At 43.0% G+C, this 27,922-nt stretch overlaps 1 protein-coding gene across 1 annotated transcript; it reads left to right on the forward strand.

Moving 5' to 3' along the window:
* Positions 1-15,779: 15,779 nt before the first annotated feature.
* LOC119329280 (kanadaptin-like) lies at positions 15,780-25,883 on the forward strand. Its single transcript, XM_037602298.1, has 12 exons — positions 15,780-16,408; positions 16,774-16,859; positions 17,838-17,917; positions 18,488-18,543; positions 19,119-19,167; positions 19,776-19,925; positions 20,138-20,233; positions 22,576-22,689; positions 22,782-22,912; positions 23,476-23,711; positions 24,526-25,299; positions 25,384-25,883. The coding sequence occupies exons 1-12, from the start codon at positions 15,930-15,932 to the stop codon at positions 25,431-25,433; spliced, it is 2,301 nt and encodes a 766-aa protein (XP_037458195.1). The 5' UTR covers positions 15,780-15,929; the 3' UTR covers positions 25,434-25,883.
* The last annotated feature ends 2,039 nt before the right edge of the window (positions 25,884-27,922 follow it).

Raw genomic sequence — 27,922 nt, forward strand, 5'->3', positions numbered from 1 at the left:
GCCGGCGGGCTGTGCCGCCAATCCTCGATGCCAGCCGGCGCCCCGCAACGCCACCCCGCCGCGCCTTCGCCGCCCAGCCACTGCGGTCGTCGCCGCCCCGCCGCGAGGTCGTCGCCGCCACCACCGCGGCCGGCCCGAGCCGGCGCCGCCACCGCCATCGCCATCGCCGGCCCCGGCCATCTCCTCCTCCAGCCGCCGCCCTGCCCGTCTCCGGTGAACAGTGCCCGCGCCGCCGCTACAGTGTTTCGCCCGATCCAGATCTGGAAACCCTAGGTCGTTTTTTTTCTCCAAGTCCCAGAGATTTTCAGTCCAAGTGCTCATGTTCGTGGCTCCGTAACTTTGCATCCGTAGCTCCGATTCATGCATATAGCATATCAAAATGTTCATATCAGAGAGTACATCATTTCATTCCATTGCATTATTTTCATTTGAGCTCATCTTGACGCCCGAAATGCTATTAGAAGAGGGCTACTTGAGTTAATTGTCAGATCTCCTACTCCGTTTAGGTTTTTGTCACTTTTGCCATGATTAATGTGTGCATGCTATGCCCTGATGCTCTACATGTGTTTTGTTAAGGGTTTTGTCATCTTTCCAGAGGTGCAACCCATGTATTTTTGTGATGTGTGTGGTGACTTGTGCAAGCTTGCAAAGTGGTGCACTTGCTAATTCTGTTTTCAGGGACTTAGTAATTTCACTAAAGTCCTGCAGCTGCTTATCTCATGATGCCATATGTTCTTGTTGTTTCCTAGTGATCCGTGCCTCTTTTGAGGATGATAAGTAAGAATGTTTTGTTAATATTGTAGTGCTCTATCCATCCATGTATTTGTTTGCAATTATGGAGCAACCTAGCTTGAGTCAATCGAGCTCTACTTTTGCTACTTTGTGAATCTGGGCAGATTGTCAACTTGTTTGCAATTTTGCCGATGATGTTGTAGTTGATCCGTGCATGCTATGCTATTGTTCTTGCCATGTCTAGCTTGCATTTTGTGCCTTCTTGATGGATGTATGCTTGTCTTACCATGACTTGCACCGTAGTGAGTGCATCGAGCTCGTAAACATGCCTACTTGAGTTATATCTCAGCTTGCTCCAGTTTTCACTAAGTCTGAAAACTGATTATGTTTTTGCTATGTTCACGTGCTTGCAATTGTATTTTCTGATCCCTTTTGGCTCAAGGTCACTAAGGGACTTTTGTTAAGCTCTTTGAGTAGCTCCATGCCATGCGTTACTTTTCCATGATCAGATCCTGTAGCATGTAGTTTTGTTGCTCCGAAGAGGGCTACCTGATCCGAAATTCCAGACAAGTGTTGATTTCACTAAGTCTGAGATCTGTTTGTCATATGCATTTTCCCATGCTTGTTTAAACCTGTTAATGGATGAATTGGCCGTAGCTTAGTGCTAGACTTTTGTTAAGCATCTTGTGTGCATCCCTGCCATGTATTTTGTTGTCATGTTTGGGTGCTGTAGCATGTTCATCTCATTGCTTTTAGATGCCTACTTGTTGTAAATCGCAGACCGGTGTCATATTTGAATCGCTTGCCATTTCCAAATCGTAACTCCGATTCCGGCGTTCTTTATATCGTTTTCAAGCGATTTCATCTCATCTTTCCAGTGGCACACTTGGTTTTCCAAGTTGAGGCCAGGTTCATGCATTTCCTGTCATATCTTGCATTTTGCATCCCGCATCGCATTCCGCATAGCATATCATCTTTGTATCATATTGCTTGGTCTTGCACGTGGTTGATTGTTTCCTTGTTACTTGTTTGTATTGTTTGGGTAGAGCCGGGAGACGAGTTCGCTAACGAGGAGCCCGTTGAGTTTGCTTTCGAGGATCCAGTCAACTCTGACAACTGTGCAGGCAAGATGATCATACCCTCGAAATCACTACTATCTTTGCTATGCTAGTCTGCTCGCTCTTTTGCTATGCCAATGCTACGATGCCTACCATTTTTTTTCAAGCCTCCCAAATTGCCATGTAAAACCTCTAACCCACCATGTCCTAGCAAACCGTTGATTGGCTATGTTACAGCTTTGCTCAGCCCCTCTTATAGCGTTGCTAGTTGCAGGTGAAGTTTGAAGGCCGTTCCTCATTGGAACATTTATTTACTTGTTGGGATATCATTATATTGCTATGTTATCTTAATGCATCTATATACTTGGTAAAGGGTGGAAGGCTCGGCCTCTCGCCTAGTGTTTTGTTCCACTCTTGCCGCCCTAGTTTCCATCATATCGGTGTTATGTTCCCGGATTTTGCGTTCCTTACGCGGTTGGGTTATAATGGGAACCCCTTGATAGTTCGCCTTGATTAAAGCTTTTCCAGCAATGCCCACCTAGCCTTTTCTTTCCCTTGGGTTCTGCAGACTCAAGGGTCATCTTTATTTTAACCCCCCCAACACCGGGCCAGTGCTCCTCTGAGTGTTGGTCCACCTGTCAGCTACCGGTGGCCACCAGGGGCAACTCTGGGCTGGCCTACCCGTACCTAGGACAATCTGAGTGTGCCCTGAGAAAGAGATATGTGCAGCTCCTATCGGGATTTGTCGGCACATTCGGGCGGTGTTGCTGGTCTTGTTTTAACCTGTCGAAGTGTCTTGAGTAACCGAGATACCGAGTCTGATCGGAACGTCTTGGGAGGAGGTCTATTCCTTCGTTGACCGTGAGAGCTTGTCATGGGCTAAGTTGGGACTCCCCCGCAGGGATTTGAACTTTCGAAAGCCGTGCGCATGGTTATGGGCAGATGGGAATTTGTTAATGTCCGGTTGTAGATAACTTGAACCTTAATTAATTTAAATGAATCAACTGAGTGTGTTACCGTGATGGCCTCTTCTCGGCGGAGTCCGGGAAGTGGACACGGTGTTGGAGTAATGTTTGCGCAGGTTGTTCTCTCGTTTCTCGCTCGTGCTTTGCCTCCTCTTCTCGCTCTCTTTTGCGAATAAGTTAGCCACCATATTTGCTAGTCGCTTGCTGCGGCTCCACATATATATTTACCTTGCCATACCTATAAGCTTAAATAGTCTTGATCGCGAGGGTGCGAGATTGCTGAGTCCCTGTGGCTCACAGATTACTATTAAACCAGATGCAGGGCCTGATGATTCCGCTCCAGGAGATGCACTTGAGCTCAAGTGGGAGTTCGACGAAGACTCTCAATGTTACTATGTTTCCTTTCCCGATGATTAGTAGTGGTGCCTAGTTGGGGGTGATTGGGACCGTGTCGCATGTTGGGTTCTCTTTTATTTTGGCGCCGTAGTCGGGCCATGAGTGTTTGGATGATGTAATGCTATTTATGTACTTGATTGACGTGGCGAGTGTAAGCCAACTATGTTATCTTCCCTTTATTTATTTATATTACATGGGATGCTGTGAAGATTGCCTAAGTTGCGACATATGCCTTCAATGCGATTATGCCTCTAAGTCGTGCCTTGACACGTGGGAGATATAGTCGCATCGAGGGTGTTACAGGTGCTTCCAGGACGTAATTCTTCTGTGCAGCAATGAGGATAATCCTCAAGTTACGGACCCAGTCTGTGTAATTGCTACCATCATCTTACAACTTTGCTTTCTCAAGGAACGCATTAAAATTTAACGGAACAACAACACGGGCCATCTATCTACAACAACATAGACAAGCAAAATACTATCAGGTACTAAGTTCATGATAAATTAAAGTTCAATTAATCATATTCAAGAACTCTCACTTAGATAGACATCCCTCTAATCATCTAAGTGATCACGTGATCCATATCAACTAAACCATGTCCGATCATCACGTGAGATGGAGTAGTTTTCAATGGTGAACATCACTATGTTGATCATATCTACTATATGATTCACGCTCGACCTTTCGATCTCAGTGTTCCGAGGCCATATCTGCATATGCTAGGCTCGTCAAGTTTAAACCAAGTTTTTCTATGTGTGCAAAAACTGGCTTGCACCCGTTGTACATGAACGTAGAGCTTATCACACCCGATCATCACGTGGTGTCTCGGCACGACGAACTTTGGCAACGGTGCATACTGAGGGAGAAAACTTGTACCTTGAAATTTAGTGAGAGATCATCTTATAATGCTACCGTCAATCAAGCAGAATAAGATGCATAAAGGATAAACATCACATGCAATCAATATAAGTGATATGATATGGCCATCATCATCTTGTGCCTGTGATCTCCATCTCCAAAGCACCGTCATGATCACCATCGTCACCAGCTTGACACCTTGATATCCATCAAAGCATCGTTGTCGTCACGCCAACTATTGCCTCCACGACTATCGCTACCGCTTAGTGATAAAGTAAAGCAATTACATGGCGATTGAATTTCATACAATAAAGCGACAACCATATGGCTCCTGCCAGTTGCCGATAACTGTGTTACAAAACATGATCATCTCATACAAAAAATTTAGCATCATGTCTTGACCATATCACATCACAACATGCCCTGCAAAAACAAGTTAGACTTCCTCTACTTTGTTGTTGCAAGTTTTACGTGGCTGCTCTGGGCTGAGCAAGAACCGTTCTTACCTACGCATCAAAACTATAATGATATTTCGTCAAGTTAGTGTTGTTTTAACCTTCAACAACGATCGGGCATAGTCACACTCGGTTCAACTAAAGTTGGAGAAACTGACACCCGCCAGCCACCTGTGTGCGAACCACGTCGGTAGAACCAGTCCCGCGTAAGCGTACGTGTTGGTCCGGGCCGCTTCATCCAACAATACTGCCGAACCAAAGTATGACATGCTGGTAAGCAGTATGACTTATATCGCTCCCAACTCACTTGTGTTCTACTCGTGCATATAACATCTACGCATAAACCTGGCTCTGATACCACTGTTGGGGAACGTAGTAATTTAAAAAAAATCCTACGCACATGCAAGATCATGGTGATGCATAGCAACGAGAGGGAAGAGTATCGTCCACGTACCCTCGTAGACCGTAAGCGGAAGCGTTATGAGAACGCGGTTGATGTAGTCGAACATCTTCACGATCCGACCGATCCAAGTACCAAACGCATGGCACCTCCGAGTTCAGCACACGTTCAGCTCGATGACGTCCCACGAACTTTGATCCAGCAGAGCTTCACGGGAGAGTTCCATCAGCACGACGGCATGATGATGGTGATGATGTTGCTACCGACACAGGGCTTCTCCTAAGTACCGCTACGATACGATTGAGGTGGATTATAGTGGAGGGGGCACCGCACACGGCTTGAAACAATCAACTTGTGTGTCCTAGGGTGCCCCTGCCCCCGTATATAAAGGATCAACGGGGGAGGCCGGCCGGCCCCTGTAGGGCGCGCCAGGAGGAGGAGTCCTCCTCCTAGTAGGAATAGGACTCCCCTTTCCTACTCCTACTAGGAGGAGGAAAGGAAGGAGGAGAGGGAGAAGGAAGGAGAGGGAGGAAAGGGGGGCCGACCCCCTAGTCCAATTCGGTTTGGGCTAGGGGGTCGCGCGCCCTACCTTCTCTCTTCCACCACTTGGCCCATGAGACCCAATACTTCTTCCCCGTATTTCCGTAACTCCCTCCGAAAAATACCCGAATCACTCGGAACCTTTCCGATGTCCGAATATAGTCGTCCAATATATTGATCTTTACGTCTCGACCATTTCAAGACTCCTTGTCATATCCCCGATCTCATCCGGGACTCCGAGCTACCTTCGGTACATCAAATCACATAAACTCATAATACCGATTGTCACCGAACGTTAAGCGTGCGAACCCTACGGGTTTGAGAACTATGTAGACATGACCGAGAAACGTCTCCGGTCAATAACCAATAGCGGAACCTGGATGTTCATATTAGCTCCTACATATTCTACGAAGATCTTTATCGGTCAAACCGCATAACAACATACATTGTTTCCTTTGTCATCGGTATGTTACTTGCCCGAGATTCGATCGTTGGTATCTCAATACCTAGTTCAATCTCGTTACCGGCAAGTCTCTTTACTCGTTTCGTAATGCATTATCCCGCAACTAACTCATTAGTTGCATTGCTTGCAAGGCTTATAGTGATGTACATTACCGAGAGGGCCCAGAGATACCTCTCCGACAATCGGAGTGACAAATCCTAATCTCGATCTATGCCAACTCAACAAGTACCATCGGAGACACCTGTAGAGCACCTTTATAATCACCCAGTTACGTTGTGACGTTTGGTAGCACACAAAGTGTTCCTCCGGTAATCGGGAGTTGCATAATCTCATAGTCATAGTGATGAGGACATCTCTGCCACAGTTGCACCCACCGCGACATCAGTTATTCCATCTGGACCTATGACTAGAGCACGAGCGAGACAGATAAATGACCAGGTACTATCGCTCCTTTGTACATATGATTTAACTAATGAGAATATTATATTACACTCATGTTTGGATTTACTTGTACTCAGGAACGAAGGTGTTGGAGAGATAAGGAGGAAAAGCCGCATGCAGATGGAAGATGAAAAATGTTGCACGTTGATTCCACAAGCAGCAACATTATTGACATGCAAGAAGGTACCTAGCCACGTACGTGCTGAAGTGCAAAAGGAGGAGAAGGAGTATTAGGCTTCCTGGACCGGAGAAGGCCACGTCCACGTGCAGCCCACATCGTCAACAGCTAAACAAGGAAATAAACTACATGTGGGCCGGCTCATGATTCTGATTTCTTTCAAGTCGTAGCCAACCAGGATTCGTCTACGCGCAGGCGGCCGTACTCTAATAAATAGTTAGCTATTGTTAGGTTTAGATCTCGGGTTTTATTGTATTGTCTAGCCATCGCTACAATTCACATCTACGAGACGTGTACGACTACCGCCTTGTCAGATACACAGTGGAACCCCAACTTTTTCATCTAGTTCGTGTGCTCAATTTATTATCCGCAATTTCAGTTGCAATTCACCTTTGTTCTTGCCGGTTCTTCGGTTGCTTGCAGGAACTCGAACCTCGTTGTTCAGGTTGATCGTGCCTACGGCAAGGTCAATAACCATCGGAGATTGGTTTAGCGATTGTCGAGGCGTATCATCGGGTACGGTGTAGCCGGGTCGTCAAGGTCAAAATCCACCAAATCGATAATTATCCCCACTCTCATCGAAAGATCGGGCCACCGTCACATCAAGTGGTATCAGTTTTCAGGTTCATCGGTGAGAGATTTACAGTTTTCGTAGTTTGGTTTATTTTTCTGTCCTATAAACCCACGAAAAAGCCCAAAAAAAAATTAGATTAGTTCATTCATTACACCTACCTTTTTAGCCTTTAGCAATTTTTGCATCTAGTATTTGCGTAGTTGAATTTTTGATTGCATACATCCTAGAATTCGTGCTGGTTTAGATTAGTTTGAGAGAAAATTTGTCTACTAGATCTAACCTTGTTTTTGTCCACCATATTTTCCGCCACAACTTTCGTTAAAAAAAAAATCAAAGCAAGTTTGCATCGGATTGTTTATAGTTTTGCCTATCCTTGCGTGCAATCCGAAGTCGCGTCTGTTTACAAAAAATCATTTGTTGTCCGCTGTTTTCTGCGCGTACACACACAGCGGTCTAATCTCGCGCAGTCGCCCAGACATCAGCTAGCGGGCGTCTGTCCATCCACGCGCAATACACCATACATCCAGTGTACCGATATTTGTCACCTTGCGTCGTTGTTCGCTTTTGCATGCAGCTCAATTAGCACAAGTTACAACACTGGCATTTAATTTCTCTTAGCCTCATCTTGGTGTACGTAATTTCTGCTAGTAACCGGCTTGAAAAAGAAAAATAAAAAAAAGTGAAGCAAAAGAAAAAAAAGAAAAGACAAAAAAGACAAAAAAAAGAAAAAAAGTTGCAACTTTCAGGCCGGCTAGCACTTTTGGTGCAATCTCTTTTGACGTTCAGAATTGTTCCTCTGCTATACACGTGATACTTGTTGAACATTTTCTTTTGTCGCTCTTGGTCGCCATACGCTACATTTACACCTCACTTATATCTAGCTAATTAGAGTTGTCTCAAATTTTTCATCGGTTCCCACTCACGTGACTCAGTATCTAGGCTTAGATTGTTTTCTCTCTTACTAGTCGACCGCCAGCACTAGTTAGGAGTTTGAGCAATTATTCAGCTTGCATTACTTTTTGCTTAATTGTGCCACATATTGTGAGTTGAGGAAACCTTCACCAAGCTCCACTTCCTATATCGTATCTTGTTCGGTCCCTTGGTAATCGCTATATCAATCTTTTGATCACTTTTGACATCGCCAACGGCCGACAACCACTGCAGCATGGTAAGAACTGGTAAGAGCTTGGTAATTGCTCGAGAGTTGAGAGACATTTTCCATCGCCTCACTATAGTTACTGTAGGAGCAATATACTTGTGATTTTGTTCTTGTTCCGTCCTAACCATGGCAGGTGACGAAGACAACATGAAAGCCACGGTGGCACGCCTTGAGGAGGATGTGCATGCATACACCGAGCGGTTCACATCGTTCGAGGGCGCACTTGATAAGCGTCTCAAGTCGATCGAGGATAGCAATGAGACGTTCACCCAAACACTTGCATCTATTATGAAACGTCTTGATGCCCAGGATGCTCGTCTAGGTGCCGCCTCCACTTCCGCTCCGCATCTTCCAGCCACCAACACAGGTCTGCAACGAGCTCGTCGGGTCCTCCCAGGAGACCCGGGGCACCCTCTTTCATACACCGATGTCGTCGACCAGCCCCGTCCTCGCAACGCCAACTCGATAGCCGACAACATCCAAGATGACAACTATGATGGTGATTCTGAGGATCCTGATGCAGTTAATGATAACAATGATCGTGATCATCGTCGACTACGCAATAATCAACAAGGTATGGGACGACACCAGCGTCCTCAGGTACGTGGCCATGACGATTCTTTGGGTAGAATTAAATTTGTCATGCCTCCTTTTGATGGGAAATATGATCCAGATGTTTATCTTGACTGGGAATTACTAGTTGATCAAAAATTTGCTTGCCATGATTTTCCTGATGATAAAAGAGTTAGGGCTGCAACTAGTGAGTTTAGTGATTTTGCTTCTGTTTGGTGGAGAGCACATTGTCGTAAACATCCTAATAATATTCCTGCCACTTGGGAAGCTTTGAAATTAGTAATGCGTCACCGTTTTGTTCCTGGATATTATGAACGTGACTTGCTAAATAAACTACAACGCTTGAACCAAGGATCTAAATCTGTGGAAGACTATTATCAAGAATTGCAAATGGGCATGTTACGTTGTGGTTTAGCTGAGACTGAGGAAGCCGCTATGGCTAAGTTCTTGGGTGGATTGAATAGAGAAATTTATGACATACTTGCTTATAAAGATTATCATTCAATGACCCATTTATTCCATCTTGCTATACATGCTGAACATGAAGTGCAGGGTCGTTCCAGACTGCGTCCTAATTTTTCTGCAGGTCGTACTTCCACATGGGCGTCGCGCACTCCTGCTGCCCCGTCCACTCGCACCTCTACAACAGCACCTGCAACCTCTCGACTGGGGCCTTCTTCATCAACTTCAGCATCACACACTTCGGCACCACTTAAAAGTACTACACAAATTCCAACAAAAAGTTCATCGTCATCGTCCGCTTCCTCCAAAAGAACAAAGGATATCCAATGCCACACTTGCAAGGGATTTGGCCATGTCATGAAGGAGTGTCCTAATAAGCGTGTATTGATCATTCGTGAAGACGGCGAGTACGACTCTGCTAGTGATTTTGATGAAGACACATATGCCTTGCTTGCTACACATGAAGACGATGACACAAGACCGGAGCAAGAGGAAGAACATGTGACCGCTGACGACGCCGATAAGTACATGAGTCTTATATCACATCGTGTACTTAGTGCTCAGATTGTCAAAGCAAAGAAGGTTCAACGTCACAACCTCTTCCACATCAAAGGAGTCGTTAAGGAGCGTTCCGTTCGCATCATCATTGATGGAGGGAGTTGTAACAATTTAGCAAGCATTGACATGGTGGAGAAGCTCTCCCTACCTTCGCGACAACATCCACAACCATACTACATTCAATGGTTTAATGATGGTGGAAAGGTAAAGGTAACACGCATGGTGAGAGTTCCTTTTTCTTTAGGTTCATACCATGACACTATTGATTGCGATATTGTGCCTATGCAAGCTTGTTCTATGTTACTAGGAAGGCCATGGCAATATGATAAACAATGTTTACATAATGGTAGAACTAATCAGTACACTCTCACACATAAAGGAAAGAAAATCATTCTACACCCTATGTCTCCTGAGCAAATTTTAAAAGATGATCTTGCTAGGGCTAGTAGAAACACAAATATTGAGCATACTCAATCTGAAAATCAGAAAGTTGTTGATGAGTTAGAACAATTTAATAAGCTGCACAAATCTGATCCTAGCACATCTAAAGAAATTAAATTGAAAGGTGTATCTTTCTTAGCTACACGTGCTGAAATTTTTGAGTTAGATGCTCATACTGATGAATGTTATGCTCTTATTTGCAAAGAAGTTTTGTTTTCATTTGAGGATATGCCTTCTTCTTTGCCTCCTGTTGTCGCTAACCTTTTGCAGGAGTATCATGATGTTTTTCCAAAGGAAGTACCACCGGTGCTGCCACCTATGAGAGGAATTGAACATCAAATTGACTTGATCCCTGGCGCCTCATTACCCAACCGTGTGCCGTACCGGACTAATCCAGAGGAGACTAAGGAGATTCAGCGACAAGTTCATGAACTACTTGAAAAAGGTTACATTCGTGAATCCCTTAGTCCATGTGCTGTACCAATTTTACTTGTTCCTAAAAAAGACGGTACTTCGCGTATGTGTGTTGATTGTAGAGCCATCAATAATATTACAATTTGATATCATCATCCTATTCCTAGATTAGATGACATGCTTGATGAACTCAGTGGCTCAATTGTGTTTTCTAAAGTGGACTTGCGTAGTGGCTACCATCAAATTCGTATGAAACTAGGTGATGAATGGAAAACTGCTTTCAAAACTAAATTTGGTTTATATGAGTGGTTAGTTATGCCTTTTGGATTGACTAATGCACCTAGTACTTTCATGAGACTAATGAATGAAGTTTTGCGAGCTTTTATTGGACGATTTGTGGTAGTATATTTCGATGATATTTTGATTTATAGCAAGTCACTAGAGGAACACTTAGACCATTTGCGTGCTGTTTTTTCTGCTCTGCGTGCTGCACGTTTATTTGGTAATATCGAGAAGTGCACTTTTTGCACGGATCGAGTCGCTTTTCTTGGCTATGTTGTGACAGCGCAGGGAATTGAAGTTGATAAAGCCAAGGTTGAAGCGATCCAGAGTTGGCCGACCCCTAACTCAGTCACACAGGTACGAAGTTTTCTCGGACTTGCTGGGTTCTACCGGCGGTTCATGAAGGATTTTAGCACCATCGCAGCACTGCTCAATGAACTCACAAAGAAAAATGTGCCATTTGTTTGGAGCGACGCACAAGAGGAAGCCTTCACTATTCTTAAAGATAAGCTTACACACACCCCTTTGCTGCAATTACCTGATTTCAATAAGATGTTTGAATTAGAATGTGATGCTAGCGGCATTGGTTTAGGTGGTGTTCTATTGCAAGAAGGCAAACCAGTAGCATACTTTAGTGAAAAACTCAGTGGGCCTAGTCTGAATTATTCAACATATGATAAAGAACTTTATGCACTAGTTCGGACTTTGGAGACATGGCAACATTATTTATGGCCTAAGGAGTTTGTTATACATTCTGATCATGAATCACTCAAGCATATTAGAAGTCAAAGCAAACTAAACCATGGACATGCAAAATGGGTTGAATTTATTGAATCTTTTCCTTATGTTAGTAAGCACAAGAAAGGGAAGGAGAATGTTATTGCCGATGCATTGTCTAGACGCTATACCATGTTATCACAACTTGACTTCAAAAATTTTGGACTTGAAACTATAAAAGAGCAATACGCTAATGATGTCGATTTTAAAGATATATTGCTCAATTGCAGAGAGGGTAGAACTTGGAACAAGTTCGTCATTAATGACGGATTTGTTTTTCGCGCTAACAAGCTATGCATCCCAGATAGCTCTATTCGTCTTTTGTTGTTACAGGAGGCGCATGGAGGAGGACTTATGGGACATTTTGGCGTCAAGAAGACAGAAGACATCCTTGCTAGTCATTTCTTCTGGCCAAAAATGAGAAGGGATGTGGAGAGATATGTTGCACGCTGCACGACATGCCAAAAAGCTAAGTCACGATTGAACCCACATGGTTTATATATGCCTCTTCCTGTTTCTAGCACTCCTTGGGAAGATATATCTATGGACTTTATATTAGGACTGCCTAGAACACGACGGGGGAGAGATAGTATATTTGTTGTTGTCGATAGATTCTCTAAGATGGCACATTTTATACCTTGTCATAAAAGTGACGATGCTACTCACATTGCTGATTTGTTCTTTCACGAAGTAGTTCGTTTACATGGTGTGCCACATACAATTGTTTCTGATCGTGACACAAAATTCCTTAGCCACTTTTGGAGGGTGTTGTGGACAAAATTGGGGACTAAGCTTTTATTTAGTACTACATGTCATCCTCAAACTGATGGTCAAACTAAAGTGGTTAATCGTACATTGTCTACTATGCTTAGGGCTGTTTTGAAGAAAAACTTAAAAATGTGGGAAGAATGTCTACCACATGTAGAGTTTGCTTATAATCGTTCCATTCATTCCACCACAAAATTATGCCCTTTTGAGATTGTTTATGGATTTATACCTCGTGCACCAATTAATTTATTACCTATTCCATCTTCGGAGAAGGTAAACCTTGATGCTAAAGAACGTGCTGAATTAGTATTAAAAATGCATGAGATGACTAAGAAAAATATTGAACGCATGAATGCCAAATATAAACTTGTTGGTAGTCAGGGAAGGAAAAGTCTTGTGTTTGAACCAGGTGATTTAGTATGGTTACATTTGCGAAAAGACCGTTTCCCTGATTTACGAAAGTCAAAATTAATGCCTCGTGCAGCTGGACCTTTTAAGGTGATAGAAAAAATTAATGAGAATGCGTATAAGCTTGATCTGCCTGCAGAATTTCGGGTTAGTCCCACATTTAATGTTGCAGACTTAAAACCTTATTTGGGAGAGCATGAAGAGGTACCGTCGAGGGCGACTTCCATTCAAGAAGGGGATGATGATGAGGACATCTCTGTCACAGTTGCACCCACCGCGACATCAGTTATTCCATCTGGACCTATGACTAGAGCACGAGCGAGACAGATAAATGACCAGGTACTATCGCTCCTTTGTACATATGATTTAACTAATGAGAATATTATATTACACTCATGTTTGGATTTACTTGTACTCAGGAACGAAGGTGTTGGAGAGATAAGGAGGAAAAGCCGCATGCCGATGGAAGATGAAAAATGTTGCACGTTGATTCCACAAGCAGCAACACTATTGACATGCAAGAAGGCACCTAGCCATGTACGTGCTGAAGTGCAAAAGGAGGAGAAGGAGTATTAGGCTTCCTGGACCGGAGAAGGCCACGTCCGCGTGCAGCCCACACCGTCAACAACTAAACAAGGAAATAAACTACATGTGGGCCGGCTCATGATTCTGATTTCTTTCAAGTCGTAGCCGACCAGGATTCGTCTACGCGCAGGCGGTCGTACTCTAATAAATAGTTAGCTACTGTTAGGTTTAGATCTCGGGTTTTATTGTATTGTCTAGCCATCGCTACAATTCGCATCTACGAGACGTGTAGGACTACCGCCTTGTCAGATCCACAGTGGAACCCCAACTTTTTCATCTAGTTCGTGTGCTCAGTTTATTATCCGCAATTTCAGTTGCAATTCACCTTTGTTCTTGCCGGTTCTTCGGTTGCTTGCAGGAACTCGAACCTCGTTGTTCAGGTTGATCGTGCCTACGGCAAGGTCAATAACCATCGGAGATTGATTTAGCGATTGTCGAGGCGTATCGTCGGGTATGGTGTAGCCGGGTCGTCAAGGTCAAAATCCATCAAATCGATAATTATCCCCACTCTCATCAAAAGATTGGGCCGCCGTCACATCACATAGGAACATGTATAAGTCATGAAGAAAGCAATAGCAGTAAACTAAAACGATCAAGTGCTAAGCTAACGGAATGGGTCAAGTCAATCACATCATTCTCCTGATGATGTGATCTCGTTTATCAAATGACAACTCATGTCCATGGTTAGGAAACATAACCATCTTTGATCAACGAGCTAGTCTAGTAGAGGCATACTAGTGACATTTTGTTTGTCTATGTATTCACACATGTATTATGTTTCCGGTTAATACAATTCTAGCATGAATAATAAACATTTATCATGAAATAAGGAAATAAATAATAACTTTATTATTGCCTCTAGGGCATATTTCCTTCAGCAGATGGCATGACACATTTTGTTGGACTGGACGCACAAACGTGTGCCAAGAGGAAACATTCCTGTGGGCCGATGAGGACATCGGTTTCTTTGGGCGGGGGTGTATGTGATACCTCTGCTCTCTGGCTTAACTGTGGCATCCCTAAAGAGCGGATCCTTAATTAGGTGGGTCAACCAATTAATTTCGAACCAAACCAATGACTGGAACATGCCTCTGATTGACTCCCTGTTCCTTAATTTTGACGATGAAGAGATTCTCAAGATCAATCTCACCTCAAGTCCAGCTAAAGATCAGAATTCAAGAAACACCAAAATAATGGCATTCTGGCTTAATAGGGATGATAGACTACTCATATCAATAAGGAATTTCTTCTTTTCCGAGAGCCCATTCGGAAAGAGCTGCCAAGTTAAGCGTGCTCATCTTGAAGCAATTTTAGGATAGGTGACTGACTAGGAAGTTGGTCCCAGGTGCACACGAGTGGGGACAAAGTGCGCAGAAAAGACTAGTTTTGATCTGTGGGGCCAGTCTAGAATCTGTCAGGAGTAACAACCAGTAACCGACAGGTGTGTTCGAAGCGTTACATTGTCGCATAGCTTTAGCCTTGACCCGATCCCACCACCATCAGAGGATGAGACCACCCGGACGGCTCATCGCCGGTGAGACACCTTAAACAACAGGTTGAAGCACCAACATAGATGCCTCCCTTTTGTCTCAACGACTTGGTGGAAAGAAAGGGGCCAAAATTGATCACCAGAGCTCCGGATGGCCGACCTTCGACTAGGAGATGTGGCAACACGTTGTTGAGGACCACAAAGAGCCTGGTCGTAACTTCCTCATATGTGCTACCGAGATTGATCTCCAAGGACGAACATGGATGCTTCGTCGGCAGCTTGACCCCCTCCCTCCCACTTTTCCGTCCACCACCACGGCAGCCTTAGAGGGAAGTAAGGAAGAATAAGATCGAGCTACATATTCGAGGATCCTGCAAGCTTATTTAGAGGGTGACAGAGAAGGCGTCTCCCACCACATTTAGCTCCCACGAAGGAGCACCGTGGCCAGGAGGAGCATCACCGTGGATATCCAGTTGCAACTCGTCTTCGTCGACCTCCAATACCCCATTGGCATAGTGCCAGTTGCCGTGACGACAAGTCCAGGCATCCGCCTCCAGCACTATTATTCTCTCCCCTTCCTCTTCGAAGGCAGACAGAAGAGCAACACACAATCCGCCAACTCGAGAAAAGGAGAGGGAAAGGAAGGGGGTGAATGAGGGGTGCGCTGATGGCGTTGTGATGTTTCAAATTGGTCACATGTAACTCTGCCACTATCTAATCCAGCGCGCCGAACGGTAAACGAACGGCCAAGATTGCGCTTGGCTGAGAGCTCCACCTGCGCAGCACCATCACCATCTCTCGCCAACGGCGAGGATTGCTGCCCCCCCTTCTTCCCCGTCCGCTTGCCCGGATCACCGACCCAGCTCCGCTCCGCTGTTCATCCCCACCTCCTCCTCGCCGTCGTCCCCTTCCCCTCGCTTCGTCTCCACTTCTCACGCTCACGCACACGGCCATGAACCCTACTATGCCTCCGCCCCCGCCCCGAAACCCTAACCCCTCCTCCTCCTCCATGCCGCCTCCGCCGCCCCCCAAACCCTCACCGCCCGTCCCGTCGGCGCAGCCGGAGGCTGAGGACGAGCCGAGGCCTGATGCCTCGATGGACGAGGCGGACGGGAGTGCTAAACTGAGCTTCTCCTCCTCTATGCCGCCTCCACCGCCACCAAGACCCTCGCCGCAGCCCGAGGCGGAGGCAGCGTCGGAGTCTGAATCGTCGGCCGACGGGAGCGCTAACCCCAGCCATAGCGACTCGTCGGCAGGGGAGGAAAGGAACCCCGGTGGCGACACCGAGATGGCCGAGGCGGCGCCGCCAGAGCAGCGGCAGCAGCCGCGGCCGCGCGTACCATACGCCATCCCCGACTGGAGCGCCGCCCCGGAACACCCCTTCTTCCTCGAGGTGCTCAAGGAAGGCCTCATCCACGAGAACCTTGACGTGTGAGTTGCTGTCTCTGCACCAGCAGTCTTGCGTTTCTCGTCTTGCTGTGGGGCTGCTTACTCTGATGCCTCTGGGGTTTCTAGCTCATGTACGATAGGAGTGGAGAAGGGCAATGCGTGGTTCCTAGTGCAAACGGTTGATAACGACTTAGTTTTATTTCTAAAATCACTCATGGTTTGTAGTTGCGTGAAATGAGTACTTGCATAGCTACATATTTCATGTTTCAATCCAATGCATTGTATTATATGTGGATTTTGAGACCTTCACATTCGAAGTTCATGACGTTGTCTGCTAGTACATAATTAGCTGGACTACTTATTTTCCTAGATATGGTTGGTGAAATGACTGGCATTACATATCGCAGGTCCAAGAAAGGAGCTTACATGTTTGGCCGAATTGATCTGTGCGATTTCGTGCTGGAGCATCCCACCATTTCCCGTTTTCATGCAGGTACATTCATTTTCGCCATGCTCTTGTCAAGTATTGTTCGAAACGGATGCTCTTGTCAACTATGCCATAGATAGAACATTAGAACCAAAACTCGAACTCCAGCTAGCTATTTAATCTAGTTACTAAGTGCAGAGCTAGTATTTTGTAGACCTTTTCAGTTCGAAACGGAAGCAATTACTAATACTTTTCACATCAAGGAAGGTCGTCTGTAACCCCCCACCCCATCTCAGTCAGCTTCATTACATTAACTAGATGTCAGGATGGTTGCAGTTTTCAAACAGAAGTTGGAATTTTGTTTGAAGCAATATACTTAGTCACCTTTTTACTGATTCTTCGGATAGCTGGCTGGAAACTGGTCGCTGATATTCTGAACATTTGGGATGTCAGTGAGCATAAATTTTATTTATGGTGCTAAGATATTCATGAACATATGGGGGATGATATGCGGTGAACTGTGGAACTTTGCTGTAAATAATCCTTTTCTTCAGAGGGTAGTATTTGACTTAGAAAAGCTGTTTTTTAATTAGTAAAATTATATGGATAACCTGCTGGTGAAATAGGGTTGAATCAAGGCATTGACCATGACTGGAATCGAAGGAATTGTTCCACTAATTTGTCTAGGACTTCTATGTGTAGTGCATTGTCCATGTTGTTTTGGCAGAGGTCACAAAGTATATGCACGTGGTTAACTGTATTGAAGTTCTGCAGTTGTTTTTTCTTGCATAAGTATGCCATCTACTATATGTATCATTACATAAAGTGTTCTCTTATGAGCAATTGTTCACTTTCGTTTTATTATCTTCCATTATATTTTTAATAATCTCTGAGTGCAAGTTTTGTGGACATGGGATAATTATTTATTGTTCGTGAACCAGAGATGGTAATTATAGAATCCAAGCATTCACATAATAATAATATATAATATTTTCTTGGTAAGTCTTATGCGTCACACTCATGACTTCTTTTGTGTTATTTTAGTTCTGCAGTTTAGAAATGACGGGCAGGTTTTCCTTTACGATCTTGGAAGCACACATGGTTCTTCCATCAACAAAACTCAGGTATAGTCTCTTTCCTTTTGTCTTACTTCAGAGCAGAACTGAATATTTCCAATTCATCCAGGACTTCTAATATGTTTGTTTGAAAATGTTGATACCATGCAACTATGTGTCCTCTTCTCATGTATGCACCTCATTGTTTCTCGAACACACATTTTCGTATTAAGGAGAAGAGCGTCAATATGACGCAGAATGCATCATTGTTCATGCTATTTTGTTTTAAAGCACTGCAATTTGTGCTGATGGCATTCTTATTCTGTTGTAATTTTGTACATCCATCTACCTTTGGCTTGCTGAGTCACACTATAAACTGGGGAAAAGATATCTGCCATTTTCTGATATTAGAAATAGCAAAAGAGTTGTTTGTGTATCCATTGTTCTTTTCATGCTTAATACACTGCTGCCTTTCTGAGCTAATTTGCTTTTGGGCTATTCCTGTAACATCCTTTTTCCCCAGAAAAGGAACCTTGTATTAGCTTGCCAATGTTGCCGTGCTTGTTGGTTCATGATAGCATAACTACCGTTCTGATCAAGGCAAGAATATTGTTCTGATGTCATATATTTAATTAACAGGTCAAGAAGAAGATGTACACACCGATTCATGTTGGAGATGTAATTCGATTTGGGCAGTAAGTTTGTCAGCCAGACGGTGTTATGCATCATTTCTAGCAGAGATTGCAACAAATTGCTTTCTGGTGCTCATTTGTTTTCAAATTGTGTTCTTTTCATCTGACAGAATTTTTAGGTTTCTAACCTTAAATCTGTTCATTTCATAACCTGCTTATTATGTATACTAGCCTTTTCCTTTATAAATTAATAATCATGTGTGGCATTGGCAACTGTTGTGAAACAGTAACATTGGCGAACTGTTGTAAAACAGTAGCAATGAGTTCATGGCTTCAAAGAAAGCTTAACTTTTATTTTTTCGTAGTAAATTATATTGTTACTTATAATTGACTTAATTAACAACATCTGATGGAAAGTTGAATGAAAAGATATGTCAGCCTCATGCATATTCTAAAAAATAATCTAGTAGGAATGTTACTGCATTTTTGTTAGTTTAACAAATGCCCTGAAACTGAAAACGAAATATCAAACAAGCAATTGAAGAAATGAATAAAATGGCACTACTGTTGTATTCATTTGCGCTCTTATCACTCAGTAAATTTGGACTGAACTTTTCTCACTCTTTCTATTATACCAGATCATCACGTTTGTACATTTTTCAAGGACCATCTGAGCTAATGCCTCCAGTAAGATTCTGAAACTCCTTCAGTTGGCTCATCTGCCACTATGCCATATTTGATTTCTGAAGTATTTACTAGCTTGCCGCTGCATTCACATCTTAATCAAAGTTATAGTGATGATGCGACATACAGTTTATTGTTCCCAACTAGCAAAGTGCCTGTGTGTTGGAACGAATTCAAAATAGACTAATACATGTTCACAAACTTGAAAAAAAAATCACCCTGTTTTTGGTATATATCACTAAAAATATGTTGGGTTTCACCCAATTTTATTCCTCTTATCTCTAGCCTACCCCGACTTGCTTGGGACAAAAAGGCTGGGGAGAGACTAAGGAGTTTTCTGCAAATGTGGAGCAGAGTGGCGGGGTCTTTGACTCTTTTCGCAAAAATACTACAGCCTACTTCATATCTGTTAGATGCAGATCAAATGACAGAAATGATGGATGGCAGACACACACCATCATCACCAACTGGGTCTTTTCTAGGAGTAGAATAGAGATTTGTGCTTTTGTTGAAGTGGAAAACACAAATGGGATATACATCATTGAACAGAGTCAACCTCCCCATATTCAGTTGTGTGAGTCTTGTATTTACTTGTTTGTCTCATGTAACAGGAAAAGGATATGCAGAAACTCCGTGATGCTAAGATTCGGCAAAATATGCTTGATCGTGAAGCTTCCCTTTTACGAGCGAAAACTCAAGCAGTTTTAGCAGATGGGATCTCATGGGGTATGTCTGAGGATGCACCTGAAGAAGACGGGGAGGTTAGTTTTTGTTTTGTTTTTACAAGCATTTGGTTGTGAATATTGAGAATCTTACATTGGTTATTAATCGTATGGAGCCTTTCCATTCTTTGGGTGAGAAACCAACTGTTCCCAAGTTTCAGTTGCATAATTATATATGTTTAGAGATTTTTTCTTTTTTAATTGGTTATGATGGCCCTTGTTTTTTTACTGAACATCTTTTCATATCTTAGGATGAGGCAGATGAGATCACGTGGCAAACCTACAAAGGTCAGCTTACGGACAGACAGGAAAAGACACGCAGCAAATTAATAAAGCGAATGGAAAAGGTAAACGTTTTTTACTGAAGAAACGACAACGACATTATCATACTCAGCATTGCATTTTCTATGTGCAACTACAGTATGAAACATCGAGTGTGGTTGCATTTGAAAAATCACCATTTCTTATAGTGATTTGTATGCACCTATGTCTGGCTCAAATATTACATAATTGCTGTTTGCAGCGCCTTGCCCATCCAATTGTAATTTGGCTGATTTGCGATAATGGCAAAATTTTAGGTTTATAATTCTGTTGCATTATACTTGTAGCCGGTAGTTCTGGTATTGATTTCCATTCATGGGGCATTTGGAGCAGCTGTTTATTTTTGAACTGCACAATCTCATTTCCTCAGTAAAACGATGCTTACATTCTGCATTGCTAGCTCATCAGGGGAGATATTATTTTGTCCTTTGAGTGACCTACTTACCTGTAACCTGATGCGGTCTGGGTCAGTGGGTTGCATAGTATGTTAGAAAGAAGGAAATATATAGTTAAGTATACACTGCAAAAATTACCAGGGGAGATCCTTTTATGGTTGAGTCAATTTATGGCAAACGCTAAAGAATGTAAATTTCGCTCTAACGAAATGGGATGGGCTTGCCTTCTTTTCCAGCAATGGTGATGGCATAGTCGCTGCCATAGGAATTCACCCACCTGGTGTGTTTCCAAGTTTCAGTAGTTCATCAAGGAGTGGTGGACTAGCATGTCGGGCGTGCATATTGCAAATCGTACTATCGTAGTGCCATGTCATCCCTCACTATGCTTGTTTCTTGGACCATTTGGAATGAGAGAAACACATGGGTTTTCCGACACAAGTCTGCTCCTGCAACCGTCCTTTTGGAGGTCATAAAGGATGAGGCAAAGCTTTGGCGCTCGCGGGCGCTAAGCGCCTTGGGCAAATCTTACCAGGAGAGTAGTAACCGTTGTAATTTTTTAGTCTTCTGTGCAACAAAACTCTCTAAACGATGAGGCAGAGCTTATGCCTCCGTCTTGAAAAAAAGTTTCAGTAGTTCTTCAGCCTGCAAGTGGGACTGACCGTGAGCTGCCGCAAAAAACCTGTTTGATCCCACATCTGTTATGTGGGCTGCCGCGATAACCCGCCTATCAGCGACAGCGAGTACGCGGTGGTCACAGACCCGCATCATCCCACTTCCTGTGTTGGGGGCATCGTGTGCCGCGCCGCCGCCGGCACTCAATGTCGGGGGGCTTAATCTGTGCTGCCATGGTCATGGAGAGGATGGCGTTGCTGCCAACTGCGCAGGCTCATAAGAGGCATGCTGGTGTTGGACGGCCTGCTCCTACTTTCAGCCTGAGGAAGGGTACTGGCCAATGACATCACCGATCTTGGGTGAGGCTGTGGCAATCGTGGTCCATGAATTAGATTCTAGAATCTGGAGGTTGTATGATGGCGAGGTGTTTGGCCTCTAGCGGCGACGAAGGGAAGAACTTTACTGGTGGGGAGAAGGGTGGCCTGGAACGTTGAGGCTTTGCGGGTAGCGTGTGGCGGAATATCTAGCGGATCGTGCAGATGTAAGTGGTGATGCTGTTGAATGCAGATGGGAGAGGGAGCAGCGGTTTGTATGTGGGGATCGATGAGACTGCGGTGGTGCTGCATGAGTATGGTGGCATTTTAACTCCCTTCAGGCCATGCTAGTCTTTATCCGCTGCATCATTTAATCCAGCAGATTGAAATATCTGTCGGACCAACAGGGAAACATATACTGTCTCGTAGTCCTGTCCCCAATTTTTAGGTTGGCGTCATGGACCAGCCTTGTCAGTATTATCCGCTGTATCATATGATCCAGCAGATTAAGCTACCTGTTGGATCGACGGGGTAGTCATATCCCCAGTTTTTAGGTTAGGGTCGTTGACCTGAAACTCTTTGGGTTGCTTTTGCCTTTTCAAATCATCATTTTGAAGAAGATTATGTTAGTATTATCTATCGACTAAATGGTGCACCGTGTTCCAGATGTATGTCTTCTAGGTCTCTGTGAGCACATGTCATAGTAGCCTCAACATACAATCTTGTTTAGTTTAATCGTTAAATCTTCATTGAAAATTTCTATATCAAGAATTATAAATGGGCCTGGGTAGAATCACATATTCACATTTCAAGCACAGAGTTCTCGAGGGGTTTGAGCCTGCAAGCGTGAGTTCTTGTAGAATCCCTCTTTCTGAGCTACCAAGTTCCTTGCATTGGATCTATGTTCTGGGTGGACCAGCTATGTTCAGATGTTCTCTTTAAGGACAGTCCTTTTGAGCAGTGTTATGCTTGAACCTCTGAATTTTGGTTCTTAAGAAAAGTCTGCTCTATGTTCTCTGATATGATTTGCATCTCTGCTTGTCTCAGGTTGCCAACATGAAGAAAGAGATCGATGCAATACGAGTCAAGGACATTTCTCAAGGTGGGTTAACCCAAGGTCAGCAAACACAGATTGCACGAAATGAGCAAAGGATATCTCAGGTTAGTGCATAACAGGTTTTACTTACATTTCTGAATATGCCATCATGGTTTCATTTCTTATTAGAAGATCAATACCAAACCTTTTTTTTCAGATCATGGAGGAGCTAGAAAATCTAGAAGAAACATTAAATGACAGTATACAAGAAAGTCTTGGTGCACGTGCTGGAAAACCAAAACGTGGTAGCCATAAAGCAAGTCTCGAGGAAGAAGATGACGTTATTAGGTTTGCACTTCTGATAGATTTGAATTATGACGGCCACATTCATATTGTGTATCATATCTTAACCTATACTCTAGTTAAGAACAGAGGATGATATTAGAGATATCTAAATAATCTTTTCTCCCTAGTCTGCTTCTCCAACTGACACCAGTGCATGTAAAATTGAAAATTTAATCTAGAAGACTAAGCCCATTTGAAATTTATGGACTTTTAGGGAATGATTGGCACCACTGCACTAGGACATATGTAATTGGAATTTGGAAACTTGTACCATGCTGCCACTTCTGCTTACCTTGAAAAGTCACAATGTACATGTGAGTTTCTCCATGGAGCGTATATAATTCACTTTCTCATTGATTCCGTACAACATTTTGTCAAATAGTCTGATAGAAAGATTCAAAGCTTCTTGTGTTTGACTGGTCAAGTATAGACTACTTCAGTTTCTACTAGTGGCCGTCTGCAAGTACATGCCTATTATCGTATGTTATTCCTTACCTTGGCTGGAGTTATAGCTTTGCATTTTTGTTCTCATGTGCTGATTCATTGATTTTGATTTTTTTTTCTAGTGACGACGATGAATTTTTTGACCGGACAAAGAAGAAATCATCTAATCCTCAATCTAGCGGGCAACAATCAGTTGAGACTGCTGATAGTCTCCTTGATAAAAAGGATTTCATCAACAATGATATTGAAGGTAAAAAGAAGTTGCTTGAAGAAGAGAAGATTAAGCTGGCTCAGAGAGATAATGCAGATCTTGGGGATGACCTTGATGCTTACATGAGTGGATTGTCATCTCAATTAGGTATGATAGTGCACTCTGAACCATGTAGTTTACACCGATGAATCTTAGACTATTCTAGGATTTTCCTTTCAAGTCCGAGGTGTGAATGGTACCACTAATGACCCTGACTGTTGCCCTTCACATATTTTTTCTGTAGAACCAGAAAAATATTGCATAACGGTTTCATATGTCATCCGTAGTAATTGCCTGATGGTTGTTATCAGTGCATGTGGGATTTGGCTGAAAATCAAGGAAAAGTAAGAGAACTACATGCATTGTGTACTAGCTAAAATGCTTTTTTGAGTGTTTTAGTGGCCTGACCTTTGCTTGAAACTTGACAAGTTGACTTGCTAACTATGACAGCGATGCCCTCAGCTACTTCAAAATATCAATAAGTGAAATGACTCTTTTCTTTGAAAGAGTTGTTAAGGGATCTGGTTAAGACTTGGAAACAAAGTATTTCGGAGTATATTTGCATTTTCTCGGTTAGCAACAACTGAAATTGTCTATATCAGCTTTAAGATCATTTTAGAGTTTAGATTAATAGAATGGAGATGTTAACTCAGACTGGAATAAAAATTAATTGAGTTGTATCAGTGTCTAATTTTTTTCTGCAACTTTGATTTCTGTGACTTGGTCCAAAACATGATTATTTGAGTATCCAGCAAAGCTTATAGCCCGTTTTTCTGTCTGTTTTGAGTATCAGGCTCATCCTTTGTAGATGGATGTACAGAGCCTGAAATTATGTATTCATACACACCTATTACCTGCTTTTCTTTCTGTTTTGAGTATTTCACTGTCTTCTGTTTTCTAATTGATTTGAACTGCTCGACAGTACACGATAATATTGCCACAATTCAAAAGGAGCTTTCTGATCTTCAAGCTGAACTGGACAAAGTAGTTTACCTACTGAAGGTAGCTGATCCTATGGGAGAAGCAGCTCGCAAGAGGGATTTAAAGCCAAGAGAAGGAAACCCTCAAGCATCTAATGATAATCCTAGACCAGAATCCAAAAAACAGGACAAAATTGCCCAAGACAAAACCTCAACGGAGGAGAACTTGAAGGATTCTTTTTCTACCAAAACAGAAGCGGATAAACCTGCTGAGGTAGAAACAGATGTCCCCCCAAACCAAGAAAATGCCAGCAAACCTGCATTCACCATACCAAAACCTCAGTGGCTTGGCGACAAGAGAATCATAGAACCTGAAGAAAATTGTATAAAAGAAGGAAACACGAATGCTGAGGAGCCTGATGATTTTGTGGACTACAAAGATCGGAAAACTATTCTTTCTAATTCAGCCAATGAAAAGGATATTGAAGGGGCTGCTCCTGGGCTTATCTTACGGAAGAGAAAGTCTGCTGATCAGTCAGCTGGCGTTGAAGCAGAATCTTCTTCGGTTGAATCCGAAGCATCAGCAGCTGATGCGGTGGCCCTTCTGCTGAAGCACACACGTGGTTTACAACCTGCAGAAGACATTGAGAACAAGAATGAACCACAGACTAGCAAGAGAAAAGGGAAAAAGTCGAAACAAAAACGTGTACTGGGTCCTGCAAGACCAGATTTTCTTGAAGCTGGTCCAGATCATGAAACATGGGTGCCACCTCAAGGTAAGATTAATTTATCAGTAAAGCATACAATCACCAAATGTGTAAATTTATCCCTTGACAATACTATTGTTTGATTATCTGTAGGTCAAACTGGTGATGGGCGCACTTCATTGAATGATCGTTTGGGTTATTGACGTTTTCTCATCCTAGACTTCACCTGTCACATCACAAAGAGAAACATAGTAGTGATCACCTGTGCTACTGTAATTGGATTGTGAAAACGTGTTCAGAATCATCAGATGGTATCAAGCCTCTTGGGTAGGTGCTTGCGGTATACTGGGACGACACTGGAGTAGAGGCTGACTGACTTAGATTGTCAAATTGTGGTTACTGATCAGAGCATCAAAGGCACATAGACGACAATCATTTTGTTGAGCTTTCAGGACTTTTGTTTGTCGTCACTAGGATTGGTCACTAGGATTGTAGAAGAGAATGTATATCACCCTGTCAAGGTTTCAGAAATGGATGAGGGTGTTGTAAGGTTTTGCTGCTTCTCCGGTAGCAGCCTTTGTCTTGCAGTGTGGATTAATCCTGAACTTTTGTACTTTCTCGGTTAAGCAAAAAAGGTCACGCGTTAAAAGGAATTTTTTTGGAACTTTGAAATTTACCAACAAGAATTATCACGTTTGGTGACGTGAAAATAAAGGCTAACCCAAAATAATGTCATAACACTACAAATAATTTGTGCAATTCTGCATATGAAAATGAGACATTCAAATTTTATTTATGTGACTACTGGTAGAAGTTATCCGCAAACTCCACATGATTGTTCAGGAAAGATGATCAGATGATAAACTACTACGTAGATGGTAAATCTGAGGATAATGGATATCATCAACTAAGCATCGGCATACAATTTTTTGGACATGTTCAGTAAAAGCATTCCACTTCAATTCAACCTAACAAAAATTCCAGGTCAATTTGCATCACTAAATCAATTATTTCCAGCCAAATGTCACAACATGTGATGATATGTTTTAGGCCTTCCCCTTTTTTCTACAACCTTCGGCCAGATAAATTCATAGTAGACTAATGAAATATAGGAAGGAAAATCATTGTACTGCGTAGAGTTGTGTTTCCTGTGGGTTTTCCTTTGATTTTCCTACGTTCCAGAGAGAGCCTTAGTTTTGCTTTCTTTCTTGATGCCTCCTAGTCCTACTTCTGCCAGTGCGTGCTACCAAAAGGTAGATGGTGACCATTTGGTCTCACTACCACAAGCGATCGAAGGAGCCTTCCTTTTTATCTGAAGAAGATGGCTAGCAGTGGAATTTTGGAATGGTTTGTTCACAAGTGCCATGGGAATACCAGACTACTCGGCTTATGTATTTGCCCACCTTCCCTTCTCATGTAAATTGACACCTTTGCAATCCTGAACCGCTTCTCAGCTCCTTGCTGCCCTTAAATGATAGCACGCGCAGCACCATGCATGGCTGCGAAGTTTGGATGTCGTCAGCTAAATGGCCCGCAATGCATTAATTTGTGATAAGCACTTATGCTTCACTGCCATTCTGACCAACTCTATATCATGAAATTTGACTGCATTTAATTGTCGGTAAAGTTTCTTTACCTACTGTTCGATGATGTTTTTTATCTAATACATTTTTTTATAGATGCATCCTATTTTTTCCGAAACAGAGGCAAACGTTTTTCCTAAATGTATTGATTATGAAATGTTTTAGATGGTTTAATTACATCACCCACCAGGGGAAATGGCCAAAAGGACAATTCATCTCCCAATTTAAGTAGTGGCCGAAGTATTTCGCACCCACTGTTGCTCGGGTGGCTGCCTCTTTCTTTATCTTTGTAACGATGATTGATGAAATTGTCGTTGTCCTAGAGACCCCCAGCACATTCCAAATCTCCCAAAAGACAAGCATGGTGATGAGACCCATCGCCTTTATGTAATGCTCTCCATATTTGCCCACTAACTTCTCATAGAGATTTCATATGCCCATTGATTAATATCTAGGTTGTTAATCCCATTGGCCACTACTAGGAAAAGGCATACTAATGGCGCACCAGTTTTGCCTACTAATGGCGCATCACTGGTGCGCCATTAGTATCACGCCACTAGTATTTATTACTAATGGCGCACCACTAGTGCGCCATTAGTATCTGGTATACTGGTGCGCCATTAGTATATAACACCATGCGCCATTAGTATGCCTCCCAGTGGCCATATTTAACCATGTGCTTTGGCACACTAATGACGCACTGCGGATGGATGCGCTATCAGTATACTTGACATACTAATGGCGCACTGTTTGGTGATGCGCCATTAGTATACTTTGGCATACATACTAATGGCGCACATACTAATGGCGCACTCTGTAGTGATGCGTCATTAGTATGAATATTAAGTTTTTTTTACTTTTCTGATTTTTGCACAGGTTAAAAAATATATTATTTGACAGAATATAGACAGTAGCACACAGCAACAACAGATTCATCGAATACAATAGAAGATTAGTCTTCGAATACAATTCATCATATTAGTCTCCGAATTCAAAAGACCGAACGAAGATAAAACATTACAAGTCTCGAGACCGCGAGTATCGAGTTTATCTTCACATTACAAGTCGATATCGATCATCTAAACTACCATCACATAGAAGAGAGCTGC

Source organism: Triticum dicoccoides, chromosome 7A (assembly GCF_002162155.2).
Source record: "Triticum dicoccoides isolate Atlit2015 ecotype Zavitan chromosome 7A, WEW_v2.0, whole genome shotgun sequence".
NCBI classification, from domain to species: domain Eukaryota; kingdom Viridiplantae; phylum Streptophyta; class Magnoliopsida; order Poales; family Poaceae; genus Triticum; species Triticum dicoccoides.